The sequence below is a fragment of the Pantherophis guttatus genome, chromosome 4 (genome assembly GCF_059756535.1).
Source record: "Pantherophis guttatus breed Tessera chromosome 4, ASM5975653v1, whole genome shotgun sequence".
Taxonomy (NCBI): Eukaryota; Metazoa; Chordata; class Lepidosauria; order Squamata; family Colubridae; genus Pantherophis; species Pantherophis guttatus.
In genome coordinates, this window is record NC_142066.1 from 117,067,243 (window position 1) to 117,082,666 (window position 15,424).

The 15,424-nt window shown below is 42.1% G+C and overlaps 1 protein-coding gene across 2 annotated transcripts in view; it reads left to right on the forward strand.

Annotated features, from left to right (window-relative positions):
• The first annotated feature begins 1,028 nt into the window (after positions 1 to 1,028).
• JAZF1 (JAZF zinc finger 1) overlaps positions 1,029 to 15,424 on the forward strand; it is a 151,860-nt gene continuing 137,464 nt past the window's right edge. For both annotated transcript variants that reach the window (XR_009620931.2, XM_034402218.3), the window contains exon 1: positions 1,029 to 1,463. Coding sequence is in view for 1 of the 2 variants with exons in the window: in XM_034402218.3 (XP_034258109.1) it covers positions 1,115 to 1,463 (349 nt within the window). In the remaining variant the exon portion in view is untranslated. The remainder of the gene's footprint in view (positions 1,464 to 15,424) is intronic.

Sequence of the window (15,424 nt, forward strand, 5' to 3'; positions counted from 1 at the left end):
TGAATCAAATTGCAATACTGCCCAAATCAACAAAGTGCCATTAGTACATACTGCATTGTACAATATAAACAGTACATAAAATACATAATATGTATGTTATGCCATCTACACTACATATGGAGCTGCACATGTACCATTTAAAATTATTTTAATAATTTTAATAATTTAAAAAAACCTTCTTGAGTTGGCAAGTTCTTACAGCACATAAAGCCCAACCATAATTTGAAAACCATAATTTACAAACCAATTTACAAATCATGAATAACTTCAGGCAATAAGCTAAACCAAATCCAAATCATACTGTAGGTTAGTGTGGACTTAGTCTGGATAGATCACAAAATGCTATTTTAACTAGTGGAGATAAACATCTTATGATATTTTTGGCCACTAACAAAAAGCAGGTTGTAAAATGTCATTGTAAAATGTACTGAGTACATGAAGAATATGAATCTATGCTGTTTGAAATAGGAGGCGGGTCAGGCATACTGACACAATTGGGGCACTAAAAACTTGTCTCTTGTTTGACACCTGTATTCAAATCTCTAAGCTATTAAATTTAGTATTGGATCACTATCACTTATATAAATTCTTCCCCCAGCAGCAGGAAGATTTGAAACATAAATGCTGTGAAGCTGGATGGGGAAAAACTGTAAAAACCTTTTTTTTCCTTTCCAGAAAACTACCTTAATAACTTTATATCCTAAATATTCTATATGTAGAGTCTTGATGATATATGTGGGGGAGGGGAAACAAGGTTTATGCCCCTAGCAGGCCTCAGCACTGGAACCCAGGATCTGACTGTGTTGAGCCTCAATCCCAACTCCAGATATTCAACTTTCATTTTTGAAGTGGGACGCTGGGCTTTTTCCTGCAGATATCTTTCTATAGCGTGTGGAAAGAAAAAAAAACTTAAGAAGTTACTGAGGAATAGGCTCAGACACACCCCCAACTGTTGTGTTCCCCTCCCCTCCGCGCCCACGCTGCCGCCCAGCTCATAAAACTGCTGGCCGCTCGTCGCCGAGAGCAGTTGCTGCCCAACGTGGCCCGGGTCTTAGGCTCCCGCTGCGGAGGCAGGCAGCGACGGCTGGGGTTGCCCAGCTGTTTGAGTGCGGCAATGATCCCTCCTCCCAGCTGCGCCTGCCTCATCTCCCCCCACCCAGCAGCCCGTCCCTCCCCTCCGCCGCTCCCGACGCTGCAGCCGCCACCTCCTACTCTTCTTCCTCCCAACCCCCAGCCTCTCTCGCCCGCTCGATCTCCATCTCCTCTCGCTGGCTCTCCCGTTCCCGCCGGCGGCCCTGGCAGAGTAGGCACCGCAAGGCGGAGGCGGGAGGAATCTCCATGCAACACCATGACAGGCATCGCCGCCGCCTCCTTCTTCTCCAATACCTGCCGCTTCGGGGGCTGCGGACTTCACTTCCCAACCCTGGTGGAGCTCATCGAGCACATCGAAGACAACCATATCGGTAAGCCAGTGCAGCCGGGTGACGCGTGGGCATCGGGGATGGGGGGGGGGACCGGCCCGGGGGTGGTGGCGGCGGTGGCAGAAAGGGACCCCCCCCTCCCAAGCCGTGCTAGGGCGGAGGATTGGGCGGCAGCGGCATGGAGTGCGGAGCGGGAAAGGAGGGGCGTGGGGTCGAGGGAGCGGGCGGGACTGCAGCCGGGATCGAGCGTGGGATGAATGAGGGCAGAGGCTTGACGGGGAAGGGGGTGCTGGGTTTGGATGGCAGTCAAGCAGGCACGAGGGCGGGTGGGTGTGTTGGAGGGTGGGGAGGATGAGGGAAGGCGGTGGCGAGTAGCTGCCGGAGGTACATGGCCGGGTGGCTGCAAGGCGCATGCAACCGCAAAGACGACTGAGTTTGCATTGGCAGCGGTAGAGCGCCGAGACCCGGAGGAGGTGGAGGACGAGTCCAGCACGCCGCCTGCTGCTTCCGCCCCGGCTCTGGCTGTCAGGACTGTGGGGAGGGAGCAGCCGCCGCCGAGGCGGCCATTCCGCTTCCTCCTCCTCCCGCTGTAGCGGCGGCGGCTGCTGCGTCCTGTCAGAGCGGTTGCTAGGTGTGGAGGCTAGGATGGCGCGCTCTAGCTCTCGACCCCTCACTGCCGATCAGCCCCAGACCGACTTCACCGTGCACCGGAGGGACTGTTGGAGAAAGCGCCGTGCCGAGCCGAGCCGAGCAGGCCGGACGGACGTCGCTTGGAGGGCGACGGCGACGGCAGAAGGCGGGGAGGTTAAGAGGCTGCTGCAGGGGTGGCTACGGTGCGGAAGGAGTTGCCTGTAAAGCTGCCGGCTGGCGCAGTGTCAGCGCGGCCGTGCGGGACACGCGAGGGGGCAAAGGGTGTGGGATGTGCATGGTCGAAGCTGCGGTTAACTCCGCCTCGCCTGGTTCCTGGTTGTTTCCAGTGGGAGCTGGGCCTCGAAGCCAAGACCTGCAGGCTGCAGAATGGGCACGACTAGATCGTCACCTGTAGCATAGTCTCCCCCATTTTTTCCTCTGGTGCCAAGCAAATGCTTCGGGAATTCAAAGTGTGCATCCCCCCCCCCAGTTGTCTAAAAAGGCCAGAGAACGGCGCCCACTATGAAATTCAGGCGGCCAGAGTGAACTTGCTGATGGGAAATCAGAACGGTATTCTCTTTTTAGGGCGTTGGCTTTTAGTTTCCTAATCTGCTTTCAACCAGGCATTAATAAAGTTCAGGAGGAAATCCCAGAAAAATAGTTGTCCTTTATCTAAACTGGTGCTCCTTTATCTAAATGCCTACAAGTGAATGAAATGAGAATTTTTGAGGGTGATTCAAAAATAATTTCAGATTGTAATCCACTAATGCTCTAAAAATAAGACCAACAGGTAATAGAAAATGTGATAACTCCCTTAATTATCTCAGGGAACAGTAGAAATCTTGTGCAGGAGGTTTAGCAATTATTTAGGATACATTCCTGCTTCCTAAACTTACAGCCTGTAACTGGGGGGGGGGGGCATATAGAAATGAAGTTATATAACTGCTGCAAAATAAAGATTTGTCATTTTAAAAGTACTTGTTTATTTTATTTATTATTGAATTTCTATACCGCCCTTCTCCCTGAGGACTCAGGGCGGTGTACAGCCAGAATTAAAAAACATACAGAACAAATATTAAAAAACAATTAAAAGATATATAAATTTGGCCCAATTAAAACTGTTCTGCTTTGACTTTATATCTCAATCTTGCAAGCTGTACTAATTCAGTAAAAATGTAACCAAGTGCCACATTACGCTGGCCTCTAATGGTGGAGTGGACATCCTGTTCTACTTTATGATTCTCAGAAGAGAGGCCTAAACAGAGGGTAGAAAGAGGATAAAGTGAAAAGTCTAAAGTAAATTCCAGACTTGGACTTAAAACTATGCACTCACATTTAAAAACTCAAATTTGTTGTGAAACCAATTAAAGGTGAACAGGCAGTCTGCCAGAAGAGCATTCAGGAAATCAGAATGGCAGCTTCAAGAAGTCTTACTGATTTCAGAGGACTTTCTGATGAATAATTAGGAGCCTGCATGCCTAGACCGTTCAAGAGTTAGAGCAAATTCCAAAGTTCCCATATTATTAATATTTATGATACAATACATTTTGTTTCAAAGTTGATGGAATTCAGTTCTGTATCTTACTTGTCAAGATCAAGGTCAACATCCTGGCATAGAGCCCACCACTTACTAGAGCCAGTTCACCATCTAGAGTTGCTATTATTTTGTCATTAATAGCTGATTTTTTCATCCTTACTAATCCAAGGCAGTGATGAGAAGGAATTATTCAGTTGTGTCTTACCCTTACTTTCAGCCCATCAGTACACAAGCAACAATAATTGCTACACCATCCCCACTGAATCAAGAGAAAGAGCGAGCAAGTGTTCTAAAGGCTGCATTGCATCTTGCTATGACTATCAATTGGACTGGGGGAGGAGGGAAGATCTGGATGTAAGGAGCATTTGTAGTACCTGGAGTCCATTGAGATTCAACAGGAAGAGGAAAGAATGGCCAGTGACAAGTAAATTCAGTTCTGATGCTGTACCCATTTTCTTCCCATTCACTAATAAGAATTTTGGTTCATTGGGTTTATGTGTTATAGTAGTATACTTACACATTCTTGACTCTCTGCTAGACAAAAAACATGACACTTTTTCCAGATACCCTATCCTTTAATTAGGCCATTATACAAGGTGACAAAGTTCATGCTGAAGGATGCAGGACATGGGTAGCTATGGGAATATTACAGTATACCCTCATTGCTTTTGTAATGACCCCCACATGCAATTCAATGTGCTGTTTACTACCCATAAACACCTACAGGGCCAAGTTATTTGCAGGGTTGTTTGTCTCCCATTAGAACTCCGCATACTTTTCCACACATACTTTGCTCTAAGACAGTGGTTCCCAATCTTTTTTTGGCCATGCCTCACCTAAGCATCTCTAAATTCTGATTTCCCCCCCCCCCATATAATTCTTACTATTCAAAAAGTGAACTCCTACTCCCATGAAGAAAGCCATTAACTTGATTTAAACAAGATTTCAAAGAACATGGCATCCATGAAAGAGAAAAATAAAAGAATGAAAGACAGTAGAAGTACGGAGGAACTTAAAAAATAATAGGATGAAGGGATATGAGAAAACAGCAAATAAAGTTTCAAAACATATAATAGAGAACTGAAATGCATAAATATAAAATAATTTTAATGAAAGCTTTTTCTGTAATACTTTGATCATGTTAATTACTGTACATATTAAAATAAAAGTACCTAACAAATTCAAAATACAATTTGAGCTCACCTCAAGATCATATTTACAATGCAATCCTATGCATGTCTACTCAGAAGTAAGTACCGTTGTCTTCAATGGGACTTGCTCTCAGGAAAATGTTGTAGGATTGCAGCTTTAGACTATTTAAATTAATGAGATCCTTGTGCTTGATGCCTGTTGCAGAGAGATTTTATATTAGGCTCCAATTTAGTCAGCTTCATTCTTAAGTCTCCTCATTCAGTGATATCCAGTCAATTTCTTTTCTTCAGTAGCAAATCATTTACAGCACTAAAGCCACATTCAGCTAAATATGAAGATGGGAACGGTAACAGCAGTTTTCTTGCAAAGTAGGTTGAATTTGGGTATTTAGCTTCTGTCTCATTACAAAGCCATGCCATAAAAATAAGAAATAACTATTACAAGAAGATGGCGCAGAAAGAGGGAAACTTCAAAAATATTCATAGCTTAATTTATGAATAATAAGATTGTCATGAACGAAAGGGGGGTTGTAACCTATGACCCCCCTACTCGCCCGCTCGGTTTGAACCTGCAGCTTAGTGGGAAATGCTTTGGTAGTTCAGTAGGTGGAGGTGAATCGCACAGGCCTGGCAAGGCTCACGCATGCGTGGCCTAGCCCTAGATTGCTCTGAGAGGAAAAGTCTTGTAAAACACAGCCTGGGAAAACACAGCCTAAAAATAACTGTAAATCTAACAATTTCTTACTTAAACTTGGGTTCTGGTTCTGTATCCTCAGTGCTGGGCTTCCCACGGCAGTCATCCGCTCTGTCTCCCCACAGAACAGCTCTCCCTGCAATCACCCAGCAGCAAAGCCCACAGAAAAGAGAGAGAGAGAGACTCTGCCAGTCCCATGATCCTTAGTGGGAAAACACCTGATTGGCTGGCAGTTGCTCCTTCTTTCCCCCAGCTGGGATATCCTTTTCAGACCAGGCCCTAGGAAATGCACTTTAACAAAAACAACAATAGGTAAATGAAACACAGCTGTTTCATCACAAATATATAAGAACAATTAGCGGGCTTTCAAAAATTCAGTTAATAGCTCATTTTTGAATTGCCCTCATTAAAAATCAAATTGCCCCCCTGTGGGGCATGGGTCCCATGTTGGGAACCACTGCTCTAAGCCCTGTCTGTGTACCAATGTAATTTAGTTGGATCTGGGAATAGGCTTTTCCATGGTAATATCTGCCCTTTGAAGCAATGATCTCCCCACTGCTCAATATTTGTTTGGTCCTAATCCTGCTACCCTTTCAGAAGACATTAAAAACTGACCTTTGTTTCATGGGCATATGGGTCAGGAAGTTAGAGGTGTCCATTTCAGAAGATTGTATAATGTGTTTGAAGCCAGAATGTATAAATTTAAAAACAGTTTTAAATCTTTTGATTATTTTTAATATCATGTTAGTCACACTAAATTGATTTTCCATAATCAATAAACCAATACATGTTTTATCTTCTCTCTTAACACAGAGGAGACACCCTAAAAGTTGCCTTCTGAAACATGGAGTAATATTCATCTCTAAAAGAGAGTGAATGGTATTGGTGCAATATTGTATTTATCTGCTTATGTTTGAAACATGAAAAGATCCAAAGCCAGAGCAGTTTGCAGATCCCAAGCTGAATTTGGGATCTGGTCCCATATCTGAACTAAGGTCTTACTACGAGTAGAGAAGTAAGTTTCAGAAGTTTTTTATTCTTGTATTGGACACTTTCTGGACAAGCAGAAGTGTTAAAAGCATACTAAAATGGACATACTCGGTTGCTACTCATTCTTGTCCAGGACCTCCTAAATAGGCCTGGAATCTACTATTCTTTGCTACAAATGTGGGTCTGGGAAAGATTAATTTATTACACACACACACACACACACACACACACACACACACAGAAAGAGGGAGGGGGGGAGAGAGAGAGAGAGAGAGAGAGAGAAAGAAAGAGAGAGAGAGAAGTAATGAGTAATTTCCACATCTGGAATCCTGGTATAAATTACTGCTCCAATTTTTAGGCTGAGTTCACACTGACTAAATTATAAGTGTTAATATTTTAACACTGCAATTTGATATGCAATAACAGGGTAGCCTAAAAGAGGCAATCGTTTTATGTTATGGATTTATTTGACATGATAATGTTTATGAATATACACTAGTTGGAAGCAGTGTTACTCATAAGTGCCCATTTAATGTTACCAAAATATTTGCATGTTATAATCTAAGACCTTGTCAGCTGTTATTCTCATAAATTTCTGTAATCAGCAATTTTTTTTCCTGTCTTGGGGTGTGCATCTCTTTTTAGTCACCCATGTCTTCGTTGCTTCATGGGTGGACTATTGCATGCATTCTAAATGGGGCTATACTTGAAGACCACTTGGAAATGCTACAAAATGCAATCGCAGGAGCAGGCCTCACTATGTAGCATCTTTGCACTAGTCACCAACAAGCTAAGTATAATTCAAGTGTTGCTTGTTATCCATAAAGCCCTGTGTGACTTAGGGTCTTAGCTCTCTGAGGAACAATACATTTCCTTTAGTAGTTGCTTGTCCTGTGTGATTAGGCAGAGTCAATAGTTTTGGATTCCATCAATCAAGCAGTGCCATCTAATGGTATAAGAAGTGGATTTTACCTGTTGCAGCACCTGTCCTTTGGGATAGAATGTCCCTGGAGAATTATATGCTCCCTCATTTAACCCACTGTTAGGGCTAGTGATAGAATTTATTTTTTTTAAAAAAAAAATCTGTTTCATTGGGACAACTATTGTATGCTCTTTTCCTATAAGATATTGGGTTTTTTTTTTCTTTTTCGTTCTTTTCTTTTTTGCCTTTTATTCTTGTGAAATTTCCCAGAGATGTTTTCGAGTTGAGTAGCTTATGTATTTGATAGATAAATTGCTTACAGATTAACAGAGTTGGAAGGGATCTTGTAGGTCATCTAGTCTAACCCCCCGCCCAAGCAGGAGACCCTCCACCATTTCTGACAGATGGCAGTCCAATGTCGTCTTGAAAGTCTCCAGTGATGAAGCTCACACAACTTCCGAAGGGAAGCTGTTCCATTGATTGGTTATTCTGTCAGAAAATTTCTCGGTTGAATCTCTCAAACACTCAGGCATGGGCACAAAATCCATCTGCCATTTCTGCATATGTAAAGTGTATAAAATACATATCCATAATCTCACAATTTATGCATGCAGAAAATGCATAAATTGTGCAAAATGCACATGCATAAAATCCCATTTAGATTCTCTGGAAGTCTGATTTATCAAATATACACTTTCCTACATCAGTTTGTTAAGCTATAGTTTATTCTACTTGTCCTGCAATTGTTTGTTAAAAGACTGCCTTGCTTATCAGAGAAAAGAAGTTTTTTTTTTTAATCTACTCCAAAGCTAGTAAATAAGGAGGCCACCACAATCTCACCCATCTGCCTTCCTGAAATTTAGCACTGTAACTTGCTGTGGACAAAGACTGAATAGCTAGTTTTTGTCTATAGGAAAGTACTTTATCTGTACACCAATTAGCAGACTTTTTGCCTTCTTCAGACCAAAGCTCTTTTTAGCAACTTCCAACTAATGACCTGCAGCTGAGTTTCTTCTATCCTGCCTCCTCCCATTAATTAATAGATTATTCTGGTTCTCTCTTCTGGAGTCCCAAAATCTTTTTCTAAGATTTTTGGCAGCTTTTCCTCTCAATTCAATTTTTCTTCAATCTTAATTTTAATTCTTCACTTTTAATTCTTCTACTTCTAATTTTTCATCACTGTGGTTTATTACAGAGCACTTTGAAAGTGTGGTTAGGAAGATTTTGGTTTTGTCTTGGTTGTTTAATGTGGCTGATAGTCATCAAACTATGTTAATAGGATAAGTGAAAGCTATTCCCACTTCTTATGGAGCACAAATACAAAGCAGAGAGTGGATCACATAACTCACCAACCACCTTGTTGGTTTGGAGGGCCATAATCCTCTACCATTGATCACAGTGGGCTAATAGGAGTTTGCTACACCACCATGATCGGCCTTAGATATACAAAAAGCGATTTAGGAAGTTGGCACACAAAGCATGCATTTCAGACCCAAAGATATTCTTCCAAGAGGCAACTGGACTTTCTTGTTTTTATTTGAAGACATTTCGCTTCTCACCCAAGAAGCTTCAAGAAAGTCCAATTGCCTCTTAGAAAAAATACCTTTGGGACAACCATGACCTGGATGACTGAGAATCTCCATAAACATGTATTTCAGACTGTTGCTACAATCATAACCCTTTTGATCAGCTGTAAGAGATAGACCTGCCACAGCAACTCAATGCTGAATTATGAACTGCAAACATCTAAAAACAGTAATTGCCTAGGTACTGAATGTCATCATTAAAAATGGTTCCCCCTCTCCATTCTTTTTATTCCCCATACTGCAGACATAAATGTAGCTCTGCCACATATTAACTGCCATTTGCTATAGAATTATAATCCAGCCAGTGTACCAGAGTTCATTTAGATTTCCCCAACAGTATGTATAGCTAATGGTTTATTTTTCTTTACCAGATAAGCAATAGAGACTAAAGAAGTTGCTTGGACCTTACTCTCAGCAAACTTTCTACATTGTTATTGTTAAAATATTTTTATCTGTGTATTTTATCTATTCATCCATTGACTGGTCAATTCTTTTACTTTGTATGGTGGTTGAACTCACTATGTCTTTGGAAGGTTGCAAATAATTTTTTTAAAAATCGGAAAAATTAATACATATCAATTTCCATCAATGCAAAATAGAGAGAAATTTATTTAATACGCCAACTCAGTGTTGAAGCATCCAATTCTCCAGTCTTCCAAAAGAGCATTTTGATCAGGCCTATCTGATTTTGGTGTGTGTGTGTGAGGAGGGGGAGGGAGGGAGGGATGGAGAGAGAGAAAGAGAGAGAGGGGGGGAGGAAGGGATGATGGGGCTGTTCCAGTCGACAGCTTTAACACCTTTGAGGTCTTTAAAAATACTTTTCATGTGTGAATAGTCTTTTCATTTGAATTTTGAAACTCAGTTTTCATTTAGTCCATTTTTCCAACTAGAATTAATCAGCTGCCTGTAATTAAGAAAGCTTAATTACGGACAGTGAAATAAATATACACTTCAATCAGGATTGTGTCACAGGTTATCTTCCTAGTTAATATTACATTAACAGTAATGTGTGTTTTAAACTCTCTCACTCAGTTTCAAACAGCTCAGTGATTTGTTTATTAATCCCACATTTAATAGTGGATTGATACATAGAATGTTTTGACATGTTGAGCTGGAGCTTGAACAAATGTCTTCAGGTATATGCAATATAAATTCTGTACAGCATTGAATCTTACAATCTGTTTCTCCCAAGTGAAAATAATTATTCAAATTCTGTGTCTTCTGCCATATTACGTATCTTACATTGCAGCTTTGCCTTCTCATACAATGAATAGCTTGCTATTCTTTTCAGTTATACATATGTGTGCTTATTTTGTATAACTGAAATATACATATGAACTGGTTAGATGTACTCTTTGGTTGGGCAGTCATTTTTACTTTAGGGCGCATTGACTGCCCAGAGGTGCTTTAGGAATGTTGCATGTCTGTGGTTGCACACATGTCCTTCCCATACACTTATCTATGTCCCTAACATGCATTGATAATAGCAATAGCTCCTAGTCCAGGGGTCTGCAATCTTAAACACTCAAAGAGCCATTTGGACCCATTTCCACAGAAAAGAAAACACCAGGAGCCTCAAAACCGGGGGGCGTGGTCAATACAACATCACTCCAACCCAGTCAAATGGCATATCCCCAGCCACGCCTACCCAGGTTTTGTGACTTCCGGGGTCTTCTGTGGGAAATGGATCTCTCTCTCTCTCCCTCCCTCTTTCCCTCTCATTTCTGTTTTTCTCTCCTTTTCCTCTCCCTCCCTCCTTCTCTCTCCCCCCCTCTCTCTCTTTCTCTCTCTTTCTTTCTCTGTCCCCCTTCTCTCTCTCATTTGTTTCCCTCTCTTTTCCCTCTCTCATTCTCTCCCTCCAGCTCTCTCTCATTTCTCTGTCCGTCTGTTCCCCTTCTCTCTCTCATTTGTTTGTTTCTTTTTCCTCTCTCTTTCTATCCTTCCATCATTTTCTCATTTCTCTCTTTCTTTTTCTCTCCTTTTCTCTCACTCCCTCTGTCTGTCTGTCTCTGTGTCTCTTCTCTCTCTTGGAAAGCTGTGGGTCTTCTCTCTCTCTTGGAAAGCTGAGGCTGGGCCAACTTGGGACTCTTTGCTACTACTTTTCTTTCTTCTTGGCAATTTTTCAGAAATCTGGGCTGGCTCAGGAGCGAGCATGAGCCACAGTGGTGGCTTTGCCAAAGACAACCTTCTTCCTCCTCCTTCTACTCACACTACCCCCTGGCCAGGACCTCTACCTCAAGCGAGTATAGCAGTGCTACCACTGGCATTGATTAAAAAGCATCCTACGGATGGCTTTAAATCTCGTACTGAGGACTTCGCTGCCCGGAGGATGCTTTTCAATCAATTCCACTGGGGGATTAAAGAAGCTCAGGGTAGCGAAAAAGGGGGCTGGCCCAGCCAAACCTCACATACCCACCCCAGGGATCAGGCTCAGAGAAAGCCGGAGCACCCTCACCAAAGACAGTCAGTCGGTAAACCCGCCCCCTCCGCACACCTTCACTGTGCTTTGGCCAAACCCGGCCGCTCGCTTGAGGAGGGTATCCCTGTTTGTGCATGCCCTCCCAGCCCCACAACAGCTGGCCAGGGTGTTGTGTGAGAAGAAGGAGGAGGAGGTGGATTGTCTTCAGCAAAGCCGCTGCCGTGGCTCGTGCTCACTCCTCAGCAGCGGACCTGTCCCCCTTTCCATTGCACCCTCCTCCCAGATCCCATTCTCACCCCACCAGCCCTCATGTTAGTGAGGTTGCCATCGGCCATGGCCACGTTGGGCCAGTGTCTCGGGGCAGAGAGCAGGTTGCAGGAAGCCACAGGAGAAGGGTCAAAGAGCCCCATGCGGCTCAGGAGCCGTGGGTTGCCAACACCCGCCTGAGACTTATATACTGCTTCACAGTGCTTTACAGCTCTCTCTAAGTGGTTTGCAGAGTAAACATATTTCCCCCAACAATCTGGGTCCTCATTTTACCAACCTTGGAAGGATGGAAAATTTAGTTAACCTTGAGCTGGTGAAGATCAAACCCCTGACAATTAGCCTGCAATGTTGCACTCTAACCACTGTGCCACCATGACTCAATAGATCTCCTCATTCTGAGAAGAGTTTCCACAGGATTTCCCCTTTATTCTGGCCACCCTACCAAATTCCTGCTTCTATTTGTACTTTTTCCTCTAAAACTGTGCTGGTTTCATAGCTGAATTTGTTACATGTATCACAATAGGAATAGGCAACATTTTGGGCCATTTGGAATTGAACAAGGCATCCTCACAAAACAGCAGTCCTTGGGTTCTGTTAGGTCCCCATTTATCAAATAATAGGCATCCTATAACCTTCCTCCCACCCCAAAAAATCCCAATTGGAATTTTATGGGTCTCAAGGCTTTTGCTACATGTAAATATGAAGCTACGTGATGCTGTTTTCTTTGCAGCGCATCACTTTAAACTTTAAAATATTAAGTTTTAAATTTTTAGTTTAAAAGCAGTTAGAGCAGAGAACCCACTAAATCAGCGGTTCTCAACCTGGGGGTCGCGACCCCTTTGGGGGTCGAATGGCCATTTCACAGGGGTCACCAAAGCCCTCTCTCGCCCCCCCCCCACGCCTTCACTCACCCTCACCCTCTGCCTCTGTTGGATCGCCTGGTCGCTGTTCGCTTACCCCGCCCACTCCCAATCTATTGCTGCCTCTGGAGTCCCAGCTGATGGCTAGAGGGAAAAAAAACTTTAAATTCTTGCCGCAGGGCTTCAAAGAGCTAGCTGCAAAGAGGTAAATTCCTGGAGCAGATTTTTTTCCCCCTAGCTATGCTGAAAAAGCAAAATTGAAAGTAAGCAGGCTGCAACGTGACAAAATGAGGCAGAGAGATTTCTTTTTCTTTTTCCTCACCAAAAAAGGTAGGTGCAAAACTGCAAACAGTGGGAAATTTAGGGCAAAAGAGGAGAGTTCAAGATTTTAAAACACAAAAGAAAAAAAGCTCTATTTAACTAGGGAATTGTAATAATTGAGATACTATTAATTGGTTAAGTTGTGGTTTGGAGGAATATATGGGGGAAATTATTTGGTTTATTATTATTGCTAAATATAATTAATTGATTTGTAAGAAATTGGATTGCATGGAAATAATTGGAATATTCATGTTCATATTGATTAATATACAAAAAAGATAGTTATATAACTGATTTATATTAAAATGTTGAATTTGTATTAAACAACTGTATTACATAATTAACCAATATGAGGATGGATATAAAAATAGATGACAATGGGAAGGGGTATAATATAGAATAGAAGGGAAAAATTGAATTTGATTAAGATTAGAGATGAGGATGAAGGGTAATATTGTTTTTTTAAAAAAAATAGATGAGGAATAAATATGGTAAAAAGAAAATATAGAAATTGTAAATTTAATTGAAATGACTAAATACTGTGTTGGAAGAAATATCCTTCTGGGTTCTACTCCAAGTGGGGAAAAAGACACTGGAAACATGGAGACTGCTTGGAAAGATGGTTTAATGGTGGACAGGATCACATGGCTTGATGGGGCCCATTGCGTTAGTTTCTGTTGCTATTGTGTTGCAAATGTCCTTTGACAAAGGATTGACTTTCTGCCTCTGGCCCATTAACAAAGGATGGGGGGCAGGAAGGTGGGAGCTGCTTTGTCTGTAAAATATGCTTCTCCATTTCTCATCCAGGTAGGGAAATATAATATTCTGCCTTTTTAATATTTCCCAAAATATTTCATTCTTCTAGGAAAGGGGTGGGTGCTAACCTCCTACAACTGTTTAAATTTGTGAACCGGCCAAATACTCTGTTCAAAGAAAATACGTTGTATGTTTGTATGTGTGTTTCTAATTATTGCTATTTATTGCTATTTGTTCTCTTTTTATTCTTTAAAGTTTAACAATTCATTCTTTATCTTAATATCTTAATATTTGTTTGGGGTTGGCTTTCTTCCCTTTCATCTTTTTTATTGTACAGCAATCTTTCTCCTCAAACCTACCACCTCTGTCTTTTCTTTCTTTCTTACTTTCTCTTCCCCCCCTCTTATTCTTCTCCCTACTTCCTCTTTCTTTCCCTTTCTCCTTCTCTCTTCCTCCCTCTCTTACCTTCACTCCTACTCTAATTTCCCTTCCCTTCCTTCATCCCTCTCTATTGCTGTATCCTTTTATGCATATGGACTACTCAGAGGGCTGAAAAAGTTATTTTTGACTGGTCCTCGCACTTTTGACCAGTCCTCGAATTTACGACTGTCCTCACAATTTACGTTTTTGCGCTATCTTGTCACCATGGTGAAGAAAAGCAGTTGTGAAATGAGTGACACGGTTGTTAAGAATGGTACAATGGGCATAAATGATGATCAGTCATAACTGCGAAGACAGGTCAAAAGTGCGAGGACCTGTCAGAAATCACTTTTTTCAGCCCTCTGGGTAGTCCTTTTGTGCACAGGGACTACTCAGAGGGCTGAAAAAGTTATTTTTGACTGGTCCTCGCACTTTTGACCAGTTCTCGAATTTACGACTGTCCTCACATTTTACGTTTTTTGCCCTATCTTATACCATGTTGAAGAGAAGCAGTTGTGAAATGAGTGACATGGTTGTTAAGAATGTTTCACAGGCATAAATGTGAGGATGGTCATAAGTGTGAGGACCAGTCAAAAGTGTGAGGACCTGTCAGAAATGACTTTTTCAGCCCTCTGAGTAGTCCCTATACATATAGCCATGGCCACCCGGTCACATGATCAGCTAGGCACACCCACCCAGTCACATGACCTCCAAGCCACACCCACAAAATAAGCCACACCCACAGAACTGGTAGTAAAAAAATTTAGAACCCACCCTTAGTTGGGGGTCACCACAACATGAGGAACTGTATTAAAGGGTCGTGGCATTAGGAAGGTTGAGAACCACTGCACTAAATCAAGGAAAGTATGTGGGACATACTGGTATTCAACAGTATCATATTGCTTGCCAATAAATTAGAAGCATTATTTCACTTTTAATTGGTCTGGTTTTATCTCTGTTTCAAGAAAAACCTATTATACCCTTAGTTGATAGCTGCATGCTATCAGGAGTTCTCAAAGGATGGAATGTGACCTGGGAAGTTGTGAAAAGCTTGGATGGGGGTTGCAATTTTCTTTCTTTTTTTGCAAAGTAGGATCAAGTTTTGAAAGCGCTCTCGCCTTGCCTATGTAGCTCTGGCAATTTGGGCATTACTTTCAAAACCTGCTTCCAGTTTGCCCAAGCAAAGTAGAGAACAAGCCAACTTTTGAGATTGTTTCCATGTTGCCTGGACAAGCATGCAAAGTAGGAGGATTCTTAAAAGCTCTTTCTAGTTTAATTGAAAACAGGTTTATATATAGGCAAAGTTGGGAGCAAAGCCCCAAGTGAACTTGGAGACTTATTTTTATTTATTTACTAAATTTATAAGCTGCTGCAGTAATTATTGACTTAATATCATACAAAACTCAATATCATTACCATAGTTATTCACATTCAGTATAAATGACATAAT